Raw genomic sequence first — 13,507 nt, forward strand, 5'->3', positions numbered from 1 at the left:
TTTCTGGAACAAAAGAGATAGTAAGGAATAAAACCATGACTGGCAGTTGAATAAAGAGCTGAAGTCTATTGGGATGTGCTGGCTTTTTTCTTTTCTTACAACATCTGTCTTAGGTTATTATTTATATAAGACCTACTTCCATAAAGCATCTGTTTACTCAGGAAAGTCATATGAAAATATGGAGAACCTTTATTATTGGTAAGATTTGAGTAAGTTGGCTTAAGTGTTAGTCTCTATTGAAATATATAATTTTTAATAAACTGCATTTTATTATCTTAAAATGCAAAGCATCTTTTAAAACAGATATGTATAAAGGAATACAATTATATTTCTCCTTTAAAATATCCACTAAAATTTTAAATGCACATATTCTTTGACCTTCCAGGGCACAGCTGGTAGTCTAGCGTACATACATACTGACAGAAGTGCACCAAAAATTATATGAAAGGATGTTTGTTGCAGTAGCCTAACCATCCAATTGTACAGGTTTGTTTAAATGAATAATGGTTCACGCCTGTAATGGAATATTCTGCCGTCATTGAAAGAATGAGGTTGATGTCAAGGTTACGTTAAGAAAAAAAATCAAGTGGCAGAACAGTGTGGGTAGTGTAAACTACATGTGCACTGAAAGAATATGTTTATTTATGTATATGTACAATTCCTTAAACATGCATAGATGATTCCTGATGTGGTACACAAAATCTGTGGTGCATAAAAAAGGTAAAAGTATTTACCTTTTAGGTGGCAGTTGCAGCCTGGACAGTGTGTAGGAATGGGATATTTTTACTCTTTGTCGTGTACTCCTGAGTTCTTAGCATTTCGCCATAAGTATTTATTATTTTAAAAACAATGTATAAAAATACTAATTTAAAAACAAAAATCTATTAAATTTATTTATTTTAATAATTTAACAATATGTTTATATAAATTATTGGAGCCTTTAAATATTAATGCCTCTATTCTGGACTAAGAAATACTTCCAAGCATATTAAAGGAAAAAGAAATCTGTTTTAGTTCTAAGTTGAAATAATTATTGATTTATGGCAAATGATTCCTGAAAAAAATTGCAACACAAAAATTAATTTCCACTGTTATGTAGACAATTACAGATAATGCTGATTGAGAGCCTCAAGATTTGAATGATAATAGTCTAAATGGAGGAGAGCCCCTCTGGTGTTTATGCTTTTCTTGAAGGATCATGGAAATATTTGATAATGATTCAACCATATTGAGCTCTTCACTTCATTTGTTAGGTTTTTGTGCAGATGGATCATGATCATATGCTGTTTTTGGATTGACTCCTATTTTTCAGAACCAGAAAATTAGTGAAATATTTTTTTTTATATTATGTACTCATCTGTTTAGCCCCAGTATAATGAAGGATTGTTTCAAAACATAAATTCTTTGTCCTTTTTTATGATTTAATATAACATGTTTCCAAAGTTGGCATTTCAAAGAAAACTAGTAGTTTATAAAACATGTTCTATATGCCTTTAACTCTGATATATTTCCCCCCCATACAATGACTTGTCAACTTCCATTGTTCCCTCATCTGATACCGTAATTTTGTGATTACCATTTATCTTTGTTTCTACCGTCTTTCTAGCTACTTTTCACTGTGAGTGTTAGACCTCTGTGAGAGAAGATATCATTGGTGTGTTTAGCCAGTATCCAATTTAAAGAAATACTTTTAGATAGAATTCTCTTCCCAGGTCACTCCATTGACTGTTGGCCTTTTTGTCTGGCCAGTCAAATGCTGGGCTTCCAGGTGATGCAGTGGTCAAGAATCCCCCTGCCAATGGAGGAGACGCAGGTTCAATCCCTGGGTCAGGAAGATTCCCCTGGAGGAGGAACTGGCAACCCACTCCAGTATTCTTGCCTGGAAAATTCCATGGTCAGAGGAGCCTGGCAGGCTACAAAGAGTTGCAAAGAGTAGGACATGACTGAGCACACACATACAATCAAATGCCAAAGTTTTTATTTCTAGCCCAATCAGATGTGTCTAGGAAATCAAGGTCATTTGAAGCATAATAACCTCTCCTCCACTAATCTTGTGGATAGTTCACCAGTCCAAAAGCCCAACAGAGTGAATTTAAAGTTCTGCTAAATTTACTCCCCCCCACTGCTGCTCCAAAAATTAAAAACAAACAAACAAGCACAAGGCAAACAAGCAAAACAAAAACAGCCTAGGAAAAGCTTAGATTTGCACTGCATAGCTCACAGGTTCTAAGTCCAACTCATAAGTAGTATATGGGAAAGGGCATAGGTGTTGCATTCACACATTCACACAAAGTTTGCACCCCTACTTGGCAACTTCCCAGGCAGACAACCTTGACTCTCAGAGACTGTGACCTCCTATGTGAAATAGAGGTAACAATATTTCTTTGTAGAAGTGATGTGAGGATAGGGAGATTGTGTGTGTAAAATGAGTAGGACAATAAGTGACACACAGTAATTATAATAGCAGAAAACATTTATTGAGTGTGTACCAAGTGCCAAGCATTATGCTAAGCCCTTAATGCATGTTAGCTCCTTATTCCTCTGAACAACCTTATGTGGTTATTACACAGGGAGGCTCTGTGATTTGCTTGAGATTGTATGACTAGTAAGTGAAGGAGTTGATAGCTCGAGCTGTTAACATCTAAACCAACCCTTTCCTGGAAGCATGGCCTGACTTTGTTTCTGTCCATAAGTCTATGGCCTTCTGGGTTCCATCTACTGTCAGAACCACACCTGAAGTACTTCCCTATCTTATCCTCCATCCAATCCAACCCAAGTCCTCAGTTCATGATGCTCAATGACTCCATGGGAATTTGGAGGTGTCAGGGCTCGCACTGTGTGCCTTCCTGCCTGCTCTTTGTCCCTCAGCAAAGCTGAACTTCACCCTGTTGTTGGGATTATCTCATGAGGAGAAATAGGCTGCCTTCCCCAGAATTCCAGTGAAGATAATATCTTCCCCTTTGTTCCATTACTTATGTCTTCCTGTTCTCTCCTCTGCACTTGTCAAGCACTGTGTATTTTAAGTAGGTTAGTCCTTAAGACAGATTATGAAATAGATGACATTTGCCCCTTTAAACCACCCATTCCTTTAGTCCTTATGTCACTATTTCACATCTCAGTGAACCAGTTGAACTAGAAGCTTTCAGCTTCTGAGGAAATGAGAAATTAGTGGAGGAATGAGAAAGGTCCTTTAGACCTGTGCTTCTCAAACTTTATTGTGCATATGAATCACCTAGTGCTCCACTGTGTCCTCAGTCACTCAGTTGTGTCCGACTTTTTGCGACCCCATGGACTGTAGCCCACCAGGCTTCTCTGTCCATGGGATTCTCCAGGCAAGAATACTGAAGTGGGTTGCCGTTTCCTTCTCCAGGGGATCTTCCTGATCCAGGGATTGAACCCACGTCTCTTGCATCTCCTGCATTGGCAGGTGGATTCTTTACTATTGTGCACTTTGTTAAAATGCAGATTCTGATCCCAATCCAACTGGGATTCTGCATTTCTGACACGCTTCTGTTGATGCCAGTGCTGCTGCTGTTTTCTAGACCACACTCTTGAGCAGCCAGCATCTAAAGACTAGGGTACCACCTTGAGATGTCAGAGGCTCTACCCTGCTAATGTTTCCAGGAATATTTAATCCAAAGAAATGAGTCTCTTGGTGAAGTTTAGTTAATGTGACTTGCTAGTAGAAGAAAATTCTCAATTTTATACCCTGCTTTGGACTGCCTACCAGTAAAGCCATTCCTGGTTGGAGAAAAGAATACCATAAAGTTGTCAAGTTTTGATATAAACACTATGAAAGAGGGCATTTTTCTCCGTTAATTTAATTTAGTAACTCTCAGATGATTTGAATTCATTTTGCTTAATTTTGAGAAAATCGTCATTTTGCTGCTGCTCAGTGTTGAGTGAGCTTTCCAGGTGGTGCTAGCGGTAAAGAACCTGCCTCTTGATGCAAGAAACATAAGAGACATAGGTTCAATGCCTGGGTCTGCAAGATCCCTTGGAGGAGGGCATGGCAACCCACTCCAGTGTTCTTGCCTGGAGAATCCCATGAACAGAGGAGCCTGGCGGGCTACAAGTCCATAAGGTTGCAAAGAGTCGGACACGATTGAAGTGACTTAACACACATGCATGCAAGGTTGAGTTCCTCAGAGGAACTCAACTAGGGAAATAGCTCACTGAACTTTTCCTGGTGGTGGGGGTCACATATGCATTTCAATATGTGTTTCTTTGTTCCAGCTATCATCACCTACATAAAAGGAAATTTAAGTCAACTTTTATTTCCTTATCTTTTGATTTGGAGTCAGCTCACTGGGAGTGCTTATGAATAATTCTGTTAGAAATGGTTTGATAATACTAACCTGGATAATGAAACTTTGTACAGAGCTTTGCACATGAAGGTGCAGTGTGGGCAGAAGACTGTGAAATAACATGGCTGATTCTCTTTGTGATGGCAAAGGTTTATGTTCTCTATTTCTGCTTTCAGGGAGGAGAACACTGTTACTACCAGGGCCACATCCGAGGAAATCCTGCCTCATTTGTGGCATTGTCGACATGCCATGGACTTCAGTAAGTGTCCCCAAAGTTTTTGTATCATCCATTTTTTCCCAGTGATTTATTTTTAATGCACTCTGGTTGAAATCTCTATTTTGTGTCAAGAGCTATTAATAGTTTTAAAACAGTGATGGATCAGGACTTTTTCCTCTGTGGTTTGTATACCAAGCAGATTGTTAAATTAGAGTTGCAGAAATTAGAGGCGCTAATGATTATAATATGCTTCCTTAGTGATGTTTGAAACATTTTTCTAGTTTCATCCAGATGGAGTCAGGAGTGGTTTGCGTAACTTTGGTTTCTGTTTCCGTGGGTGTTTAGCCCCTTGGTACCAATTCTGTCCTTCCTCTTCCTTGATGTTCATTTATATATATATATATATATATATATATATGGAATAATAGAAATTTCAAGACAGGGAACTCCTGATTCCTTGCACAAAAATAAAGGGTGACCACAGGGGCTCATGTATTTTAGCCCTTTACTCAGCCAGAATCCCACCAAACCTACAGCAAACTTATGGGAGGGTCCATTTATTCTCAGACATTTCTATGAAATGGACTTCATTCTTCCTCAGGGTCTTGCTTCCTTTCTCATAACCTTCACTATCAAAGTGTTTGCTGGTGTTTAACATGGGAATATATCAGCTTCCTCCATCCTGTCCATGATGGTGATACCCAGGTGGCTGTCTATCTCTTTCTTGTCTTATGACCCCTTATAAAGCTACTTTGTCATCCCTCAGCATTTTGTTGTTGTTCATTCATTAAGTCAGATCCCATGGACCACATCACGCCAGGCTCCTCTGTCCTCCATTATCTCCTGAGTTTGCTCCAATCCACATCCACTGAGTCAGTGATGCTATCTAACCATCTCATCTTCAGCCTCTCCCTACTCCTTTTGCCTTCAGTCTTTCCTGGCATCACGGTCTTCTCCAGTGAGTCCACTTTTTGCATTTGGCAGCCAAAGTATTGGAGCTTTAGCTTCAGCATCAGTCATTTCAATGAGTATTCAGGGTAGATTTCCTTTAGGATTGACTGGTTTGATCTCCTTGCTGTCCAAGGGACTCTGAAGAGTCTCTTGGTTCTCCAGCACCACAATTTGAAAACATCAATTCTTCAACGCTCAGCCTTCTTCATGGTTCAAATCTCATATCCATACATCCTGCTGGAAAAACCATAGCTTTGATTATACAGACTTTTGTTGGCAAAGTGATGACTCTGCTTTTTAATCCTCTGTCTAGGTTTGTCATAGCTTTCCTTCCAAGAAGCAAACGCAGTGACTGTCCATAGTGATTTTGAAGCCCAAGAAAATAAAATCTATCACTGGTTATACTTTTTACTCATCTATTTGCCAAGAAGTGATGGCACCAGGTGCCATGATCTTCGTTTTTTGAATATTGAGTATTAAGCCAGCTTTTTCTCTCTCCTTTTTACTCTCATCAAGAGGCTCTTTAGGTCCCCTTCATTTTCTTAATGATAACATTAGAGTGGTGTCACCTGCATATCTGAGGTTGTTGATATTTCTCCTGGAAATCTTGATCAGCTTATGATTCATCCAGCTTGGCATTTCACATGATGTACTCTGCATATACTTCTGCTTTATTGACTACTACACCAAAGCCTTTGACTGTATAAATCACAACAAACTGTGGAAAATTCTCCCAGGTGGTCTGGGAATACCGAACCACCTTACCTGCATCCTGAGAAATCTGTATGCAGGTCAAGAAGCAGCAGTTAGAACCGGACATGGAACAACGGACTGGTTCCAAATTGGGAAAGGAGTATGTCAAGGCTGTATATTGTCACCCTGCTTATTTAACTTATATGCAGAGTACATCATGTGAAATGCTGGGCTGGATAAAGCACAAGCTGGAATCAAGATTGCCGGGAGAAATATCAATAACCTCATATATGCAGATGACACCACCCTTATGGCAGAAAGCAAAGAACTAAAGAGCCTCTTGATGAGAGTGAAAGAGGACAGTGAAAAAGCTGGCTTAAAACTCAACATTCAAAAAACAAAGATCATGGCATTCGGTCCCATCTCTTCATGGTAAATAGATGGGGAAACAATGGAAACAGTGACAGACTTTATTTTTTTGAGCTCCAAAATCACTGCAGTTGGTGAGTTCAGCCATGAAATTAAAAGACCCTTGCTCCTTGGGAGAAAAGCTATGACAAACCTAGACAGCATGTTACAAAGCAGAGACATTACTTTGTTGAAAAAAGGTTCATCTAGTTAAAGCTGTGGTTTTTCCAGTAGTTATGTATGGATGTGAGAGTTGGACTATAAAGAAAGCTGAGTGCAGAAGAATTGATGCTTTTGAACAGTGGTATTGGAGAAGACTCTTGAGTCCCTTGGACTGCAAGGAGATCCAACTAGTCCATCCTAAAGGAAATCAGTCCTGAATATTCACTGAAAGGACTGATGTTGAAGCCAATACTTTGGCCACCTGATGGGAAGAACTGACTCATTGGAAAAGACCCTGATGCTGGGAAAGGTTGAAGGCAGGAGGAGAAGGGGACAACAGAGAATGAGATGGCTGGATGACATCACCGACTCGATGGACATGAATTTGAGCAAGCTCCAGGAGTTGGTGATGGACAGGGAGGCCTGGCGTGCTGCAGTCCATGAATGAGGTCACAAAGAGTTGGACATGACTGAGTGACTGAACTGTACTGAACTCTGCATATAAGTTAAATAAGCAGAATGGCAATATATAGCCTTGATATGTGTGCGTGCATGTGTGCGTGTTCCATTTCTTTACTCATGTTTTGCTGTTTGTGACCCTATGGACTATAGCCCACCAGGCTTCTCTCTCCATAGGGTTCTCCAGGCAAGAATACTGGAGTGGATTGCCAAACCCTCCTCCAGGGGATCTCCCTGACCCACGAATGTACTCATGTCTGCCTCCATCTCCTGCATTGCAGGTGGATTCTTTACCCACTGGGTCAGTTGGGAAGCTCACAGCCTTGACATACTTCTTTCCCAGTTTTGAACCAGTCTGCTGTTCCATGTCAGGTTCTAACTGTTGCTTCTTGACTCACATACAGATTTCTCAGGAGACAGGAAAGGTGGTCTGGTACTCTAATCTCTTTAAAAATTTTCCACAGATTGTTGTGATCCACACAGTCAAAGGCTTTAGTGTAGTCAATGAAGCAGAAGTAGATGTTTTTCTGGAATTCTCTTGCTTTTTCTGTGATCCAACCAATGTTGACAATTTGATCTCTGATTCCTCTGCTTCTTTGAAACCCATCTTGTACATCTGGTAGGTCTTGATTCATGCACTGCTGAAGCCTAGCTTGAAGGATTTTGAGCATAACCTTGCCAGCATGTGAAATGAGCACAATTGTATGGTAGTTTGAGCATTCCTTAGCATTGTCCTTCTTGGGGATTGAAATGAAAACTGACCTTTTCCAGTCCTATGGTCAGTGCAGATTTCCCCAAATTTGCTGACATATTGAGTGTAGCCCTTTAACAGCATCATCTTCTAGGATTTGAAAGAGCTCAGCTGGAATTCTGTCCCTCTACTCACTTTGTTCGTAGTAATGCTTCCTAAATCCCACTTGACTTCACACTCCAGGATGTCTGGCTCTAGGTAAGTGATCACACAATCATGGTTATCCAGGTCATTGAAACCTGTTTTGTACAGTTCTGTGTATTCTTGCCATCTCTTCTTAATATCTTCTACTTCTGATAAGTCCTTACTGTTTCTGCCTTTTATCATGCCCATCTTTGCATGAAATATTCCCTTAATATCTCCAATTTTCTTAAAGATACCTCTAGTCTTTCCCACTGTATTGTTTTCCTCTATTTCTTGGCACTGTTTATTTAAGAAAGCCTTCATATCTCTCCTTGCTATTCTCTGAAACTCTGCACTCAAATGGGTGTATCTTTCCCTTTCTACCTTGTCTTTCACTTCTTTTCTCAGGTATTTCTAAAGCCTTATTAGACAACCACTTTGCCTTCTTTCATTCCTTTTTCTTTGGAATGGTTTTGGTTTCTGCCTCCTGTACAATGTTTTAAACTTTCGTCCATGGTTCTCCAGGTACTCTGACACCCAGATATAATCCCTTGATCTCTTTGTCACTTCTGCTATATAGTCATAAAGGATTTGATTTAGGTCATGCCTGAGTTTTTCATTTATGGAACCAGAATCTTCTATATATATGTATGGTGTTAGAATCTGCTTCGTTTATACTGTGTATCAAGATGTTTGAGTTCAATGAAAAGTGACTGATTTTTGCATTGGATACTAACCTAATTCAAGAGGAAACAGCCCCTGATACTGTTTAAACAAAGCCGTCTGCATGCTACTTAATCAGTGTAGTCCTGTGAACTTTGGCAAAGGGCAATTGTTTTGTACAGTTTTCTGGATGGATCTGACCAGTTATCAGCAGAATGTTCACTGCCATATTTGTCTACTGTTTTGAAAAGTTTCCCCCCACTGATTCCTTAGGCATATATTGTCAGTAATATCCTACAAACTGCATCTGTTTATCTTTAAATTCCAAATGCAGTGTCACTCAAATTCAGAAAGTGCACTTTGGATTGAAAACATTACAGACGTGTCAAGGGCAGTTCTAAGGGTATATGAAAGTTGAGAACATGTGGAAGATGTTACTGCAAGAACGAAAGAATGTGGATAGAGACAGAGCTGGAGGCCGTTATAATTATAGCTCAGGAAAACCAGCAGATTTCACTAAGTGATCAATGAAAGACACATACTGTTCTGTGGTTAGCAACTTGGGCTTCATGCAGTCTATTCCACCTAACACTGATAAATGACTGCAGAAGCTCACAACTTTACTCTTCTTAGATGCCTGAGTGGTCAAGACAAGTTCCTTCAGTATCAGGAGGAAACTGATATTAATAGAAAGACCACGATCCTCTAAAAGGAGGGGCTATCAGGATCTCTCTGAGTGGGAGTTGAGACAATATGTAGCTTAGGATGCCCCCAGAGAATTTCTCAATTGGCTGATAGTCATCTCTAGCCAAGGAGGTCCAAAATTGAACTCTGGATTTGCGCCCTGCATCCTGCATCCTGCTTCCTTGTGCCCATCCTATTTTGCTTTTCCTGCAGCCTTTTCCATCGTATTAAATGGATCTTATGAAACATCATTTTTCTAGTTGCTCATGCCAAAACCTTGGAGTCTTCACTGACTCTTCTCTCCCTTGCAAACTCCATTTTAAATCCACTAACTAGTTCTACTGATTCTACTTTGGAAAAATATTCAGAATTTGACCAGTTCTCACCACCCTCACCATTACCCCCCTGTTGTATGAATGAAGATGTGTGGCCAGTTGCGTTGGCTGGGTCAGCTACTTGTCAGCCACTTGTCTCTTGGGCTTCAGTTTCTGTAACTTGTGAAATGTGGGTAGTCATTGTACCTCCGGCATAAATTTGTGGAAAAGATGAAATGAATGTAAAGGATTTAGCTCATGGTGAGTTGTTAAAATATGTCAGCTCTTACTGCTAGAGCATCTTCCAAGTATACAGCTTAGGCTAGTCTCTGTATATCCCCTGTCCAACTGCCTCAGAATCACTGGGGGTTTGTTTAAAATGCAGTTTCCTGGGTTCCAGCCTGGAAGTCCGAAAGAGTCCTGAGAGTTTTGCATGTTTATATGCTTTCCAGGTGATATTTTGCATATTAAAGTTTTAGATTTATATGTTAGAGGAAGGAATAATGGGCCACAGTTAGAGGATGGCAATCCTGAGCCTCAGAGCTAGACACGACTGAAGCAAGTAAACAGCAGTAGCAGCAGCAGCAGCAGTCCTGAGCCTGGGGAAGAGTCAGGATGAGGGGACCCTGCTGCTTATGGGGAATCAGAGGCGAGGCCTTTCCTTCTCAGCAGTATGTGTGGGTGTGTGTAATGTATGACATGTGTATGTGTAAGATATGTGGATTGGGATATGTGTGTTGCGTGGCATATGTGAGTGTGGTATGTGGTGTTTATATATGTGGAGATGTAGTGTGTAATGTATGATATATAGGGGTGTGTGTGTGTGTGTGTGTGTGTGTGTGTGTGTGGTATGTGGTGGTATGTGTGTATGATGTGGGGGTGTATATATACGGGTGGGTGGTGTGTGTATCTTATGTGTGTGTGTGGTGTGTGGTGGTGTGTGTGTATGATGTGGGGGTGTGTGTGTTATGTGTGGTGTGTATGTATGTGGTATGTGGTAGGCACTCCATGTGATAGGTAGGACTGAAAAGTAGGGTTTGAGAAATAAACTGGTCCTCTGGCTGCTGCTGATTTTACAATGATCTGGTTTTGAGTTAAGAGTCAATTGCCAGGCCTAACTGTTTTCTTGTGCTTGGCAGCGGGATGTTCTGTGATGGGAACCACACCTATCTCATTGAGCCGGAAGGAAATGACGCCTCCCAAGTAAGTGCTGCTTCTGTTTGCCATGGCAAATGTAAACACTGCTGGGGGATTTCTTTCCCCCTCTTTTTCTTCTCTTTTTTCTCTCTATTTTGCTTTCTTTTCATATTTCAGAGTCAAGAATATATGTATAAACATAGACATATAATATATATATATATATAAAATGCGTATAATATATACACATATATTTAAAATTAAATAGTGAATAAGGAAAAACATAAATTTATCTTGTTTAAGCCATCCAAACTAAGACAGACCACAGCACATCACGGTGGAGATAGTAATGAAGGCTCCAGAACACCTCGGAAGAAAAGTATTTCCAGCAGGGGGGAAAAGTGAGAGGTAGATTTTTCTTTTAAAGATCACTGTGGTTTTGCCTTGTTGCTGTTCAGTTGCCAAGTCGGGTCTGACTCTTTGGGGCCCCATGAACTGAAGCACACCAGGCTTCCCTGTCCTTCACTATCTCCTGGTGTTTAAATTATGAATACTGAAGACAGTGAAGGACAGGGAAGCCTGGTATGCTGCAGTCCATGGGCTCGCAAAGAGTTGGACAGCAACAAGACAAAACCACAGTGATCTTTTAAAAAAAAATCCACCTCTTACTTTTCCCCTCTGCTGGAAATACTTTTCTTCTGAGGTGTTCTGGAGCCTTCATTACTATCTCCACCATGATGTGCTGTGGTCTGTCAGTCTAGGTGGCTTAAACAAGATATTTTCTCACAGTCTGGGGACTGAAAGTCCAATTTCAGTGTGCCAGTGGGGTCAGTGTCCATTGTGGACTTTCTCCTTGGAGTGCAGATGGGGTCCTGTGAGGTCTGGTGTCTCTTCCTTTTCTCATCAGGGCACCAGCCTTATCAGACTAGGACCTCACTCTTGTGACCTCTGTTAACCTTTATCGCATCCCTCTAACCCTATCTCCAAATACAATCAGATTAGGAATTTAGGACTTAAACATGTGTTTGGAAGGGACATAGACATTCAGTTCATGACAGATCAAATCCACAGATAATGTGATTTCCCACCCTTTTTCTTTTCTAGATTCCAGATTTTTCTCTATTGCCTATTTTCTTTAAGGCCCCATGCTGATGAAGTTTAGAGAAATCCGGGTTTTCTCAGTTCTCTTCCTCAGTTTAGTTTAAACATTCACTTTCTCACAAATTAGAAAATGGTTGCTATTACTGACTACAGAGAAACAGGATGCATTCCATCCTAGCTCTGTACACACAAATATTCTTGTGTGTATCATGGAACACCAATCAAGCACTTAGAGATGCAAATAATTTCAAGAAATGCTCATTGTTCTGCCACTCATAAACAGTCTTGTATGGGAAACTGGCTGTTTTGTGTTACTTTCCAAGTACCCACTGAAAGCTGTCCTGTCCCTTTGCTTGACAGTGTGATTTTTAAAAAAGTGGTATCATGAAACTTGACTATTTATGACCTTCCTTTTTTAGTAGTTGAAGGAAGCCAGATGAAATTATTTGAATGTTCATTAATTTTTCTTAGATGAAACATGGTTTTTTTATCTGTTGGATTTTTACAGATGTTTGTATGACACTTGAATTTTGAGGCAGGGTCTGCTGTGGGCATTCTGATTGTGCCAGTCACCCTGCTTCCCAACAGGAAGACTGTTAGCTCTGCAGTCTGCATAGCAAAGCTGTCAGGCTCTAACAGGAGGCAGGGCTTCATGGAAAGGAACCAGTCATAGAAAACATTAACCCCTTTCCCCAGATGTCTTATTTCTCCTTGGGGGAATAGGTGCATTCATTTCTTTTCCATTACCACAGGCTTTGGCTTCTCCATCCATGAAGGCATTTTACTTCTAATGGGCTATCACTGTGGTGCTGGGATAATACAGGAGTGAGTAGGAGGGATGTGCAAGGGCTCATTGCCTTCCCAAACTTGAGAGAATGTGTAGTCAAGCAATGATTCTTTTAAGGTTTCACCTCCCCCAGCTATGATCGCCTGAGCCTGGAGATTTCTGGTTGTATGTGCCTCATCTCTCATTTGTGTTATTTCAGGAGGATTTCCATTTTCATTCGGTTTACAAATCCAGACTGTTTGAATTTCCCTTGGATGATCTTCCATCTGGTATGATTTTCACGTAGTGATTTTTTTAAAAAGACAGCTTTAATAATTCATTTTAATGCTTTAGAACTAATTATATGTGGAATATCATCAGCCTACGACTGACTGCTCATAACAGTTTTAGAAAGTCAAGTGACATCAAGAGAGAGAAAAAAATGCAAACTGACCTCATGTTTATAGTGGGTGAGTTTGGAAAGATATTGCTTGAACTCAACAAAGAAGAGCTTATTAAAGTTATAAGACTCAAAGTAAAGTATTCCTTTACTTTGTTAAAGCAAAAATTGGTCTGCATAGGTAGAATATACAAAATTCACTCTTGGTGAAGTACTCAGTTTGTATACATAGAGATGAATTTGTAAATATTTTCCCATTTATTGTTTCCTCATTTCTTTTTGCCCCACCATTTTAATAAAGAACTATTGTAGATTAATACTTATTATTATGATGATGTGCTATTTGTGAAATTGATCTTTCCTTCCAATGT

General features: G+C 40.1%; 1 protein-coding gene across 24 annotated transcripts in view; it reads left to right on the forward strand.

The window, feature by feature from the left end:
- ADAM22 (ADAM metallopeptidase domain 22) overlaps positions 1-13,507 on the forward strand; it is a 266,992-nt gene that overhangs the window by 161,993 nt on the left and 91,492 nt on the right. For 21 of the 24 annotated variants that reach the window (XR_014066641.1, XR_014066644.1, XR_014066642.1 and 18 more), the window contains 3 exons: positions 4,484-4,566; positions 10,872-10,935; positions 12,957-13,026. Coding sequence is in view for 17 of the 24 variants with exons in the window: in XM_081533901.1 (XP_081390027.1) it covers positions 4,484-4,566; positions 10,872-10,935; positions 12,957-13,026 (217 nt within the window). In the remaining 7 variants the exon portion in view is untranslated. Of the gene's footprint in view, positions 1-4,483; positions 4,571-10,871; positions 10,936-12,956; positions 13,027-13,507 lie in introns of all 24 variants that reach the window. The other 3 variants (XR_014066643.1, XM_081533918.1, XM_081533914.1) reach the window with 1 other exon arrangement.

Source organism: Giraffa tippelskirchi, chromosome 10, assembly GCF_054371585.1.
Source record: "Giraffa tippelskirchi isolate mGirTip1 chromosome 10, T2T-mGirTip1v1.2.pri, whole genome shotgun sequence".
Taxonomy (NCBI): Eukaryota; Metazoa; Chordata; class Mammalia; order Artiodactyla; family Giraffidae; genus Giraffa; species Giraffa tippelskirchi.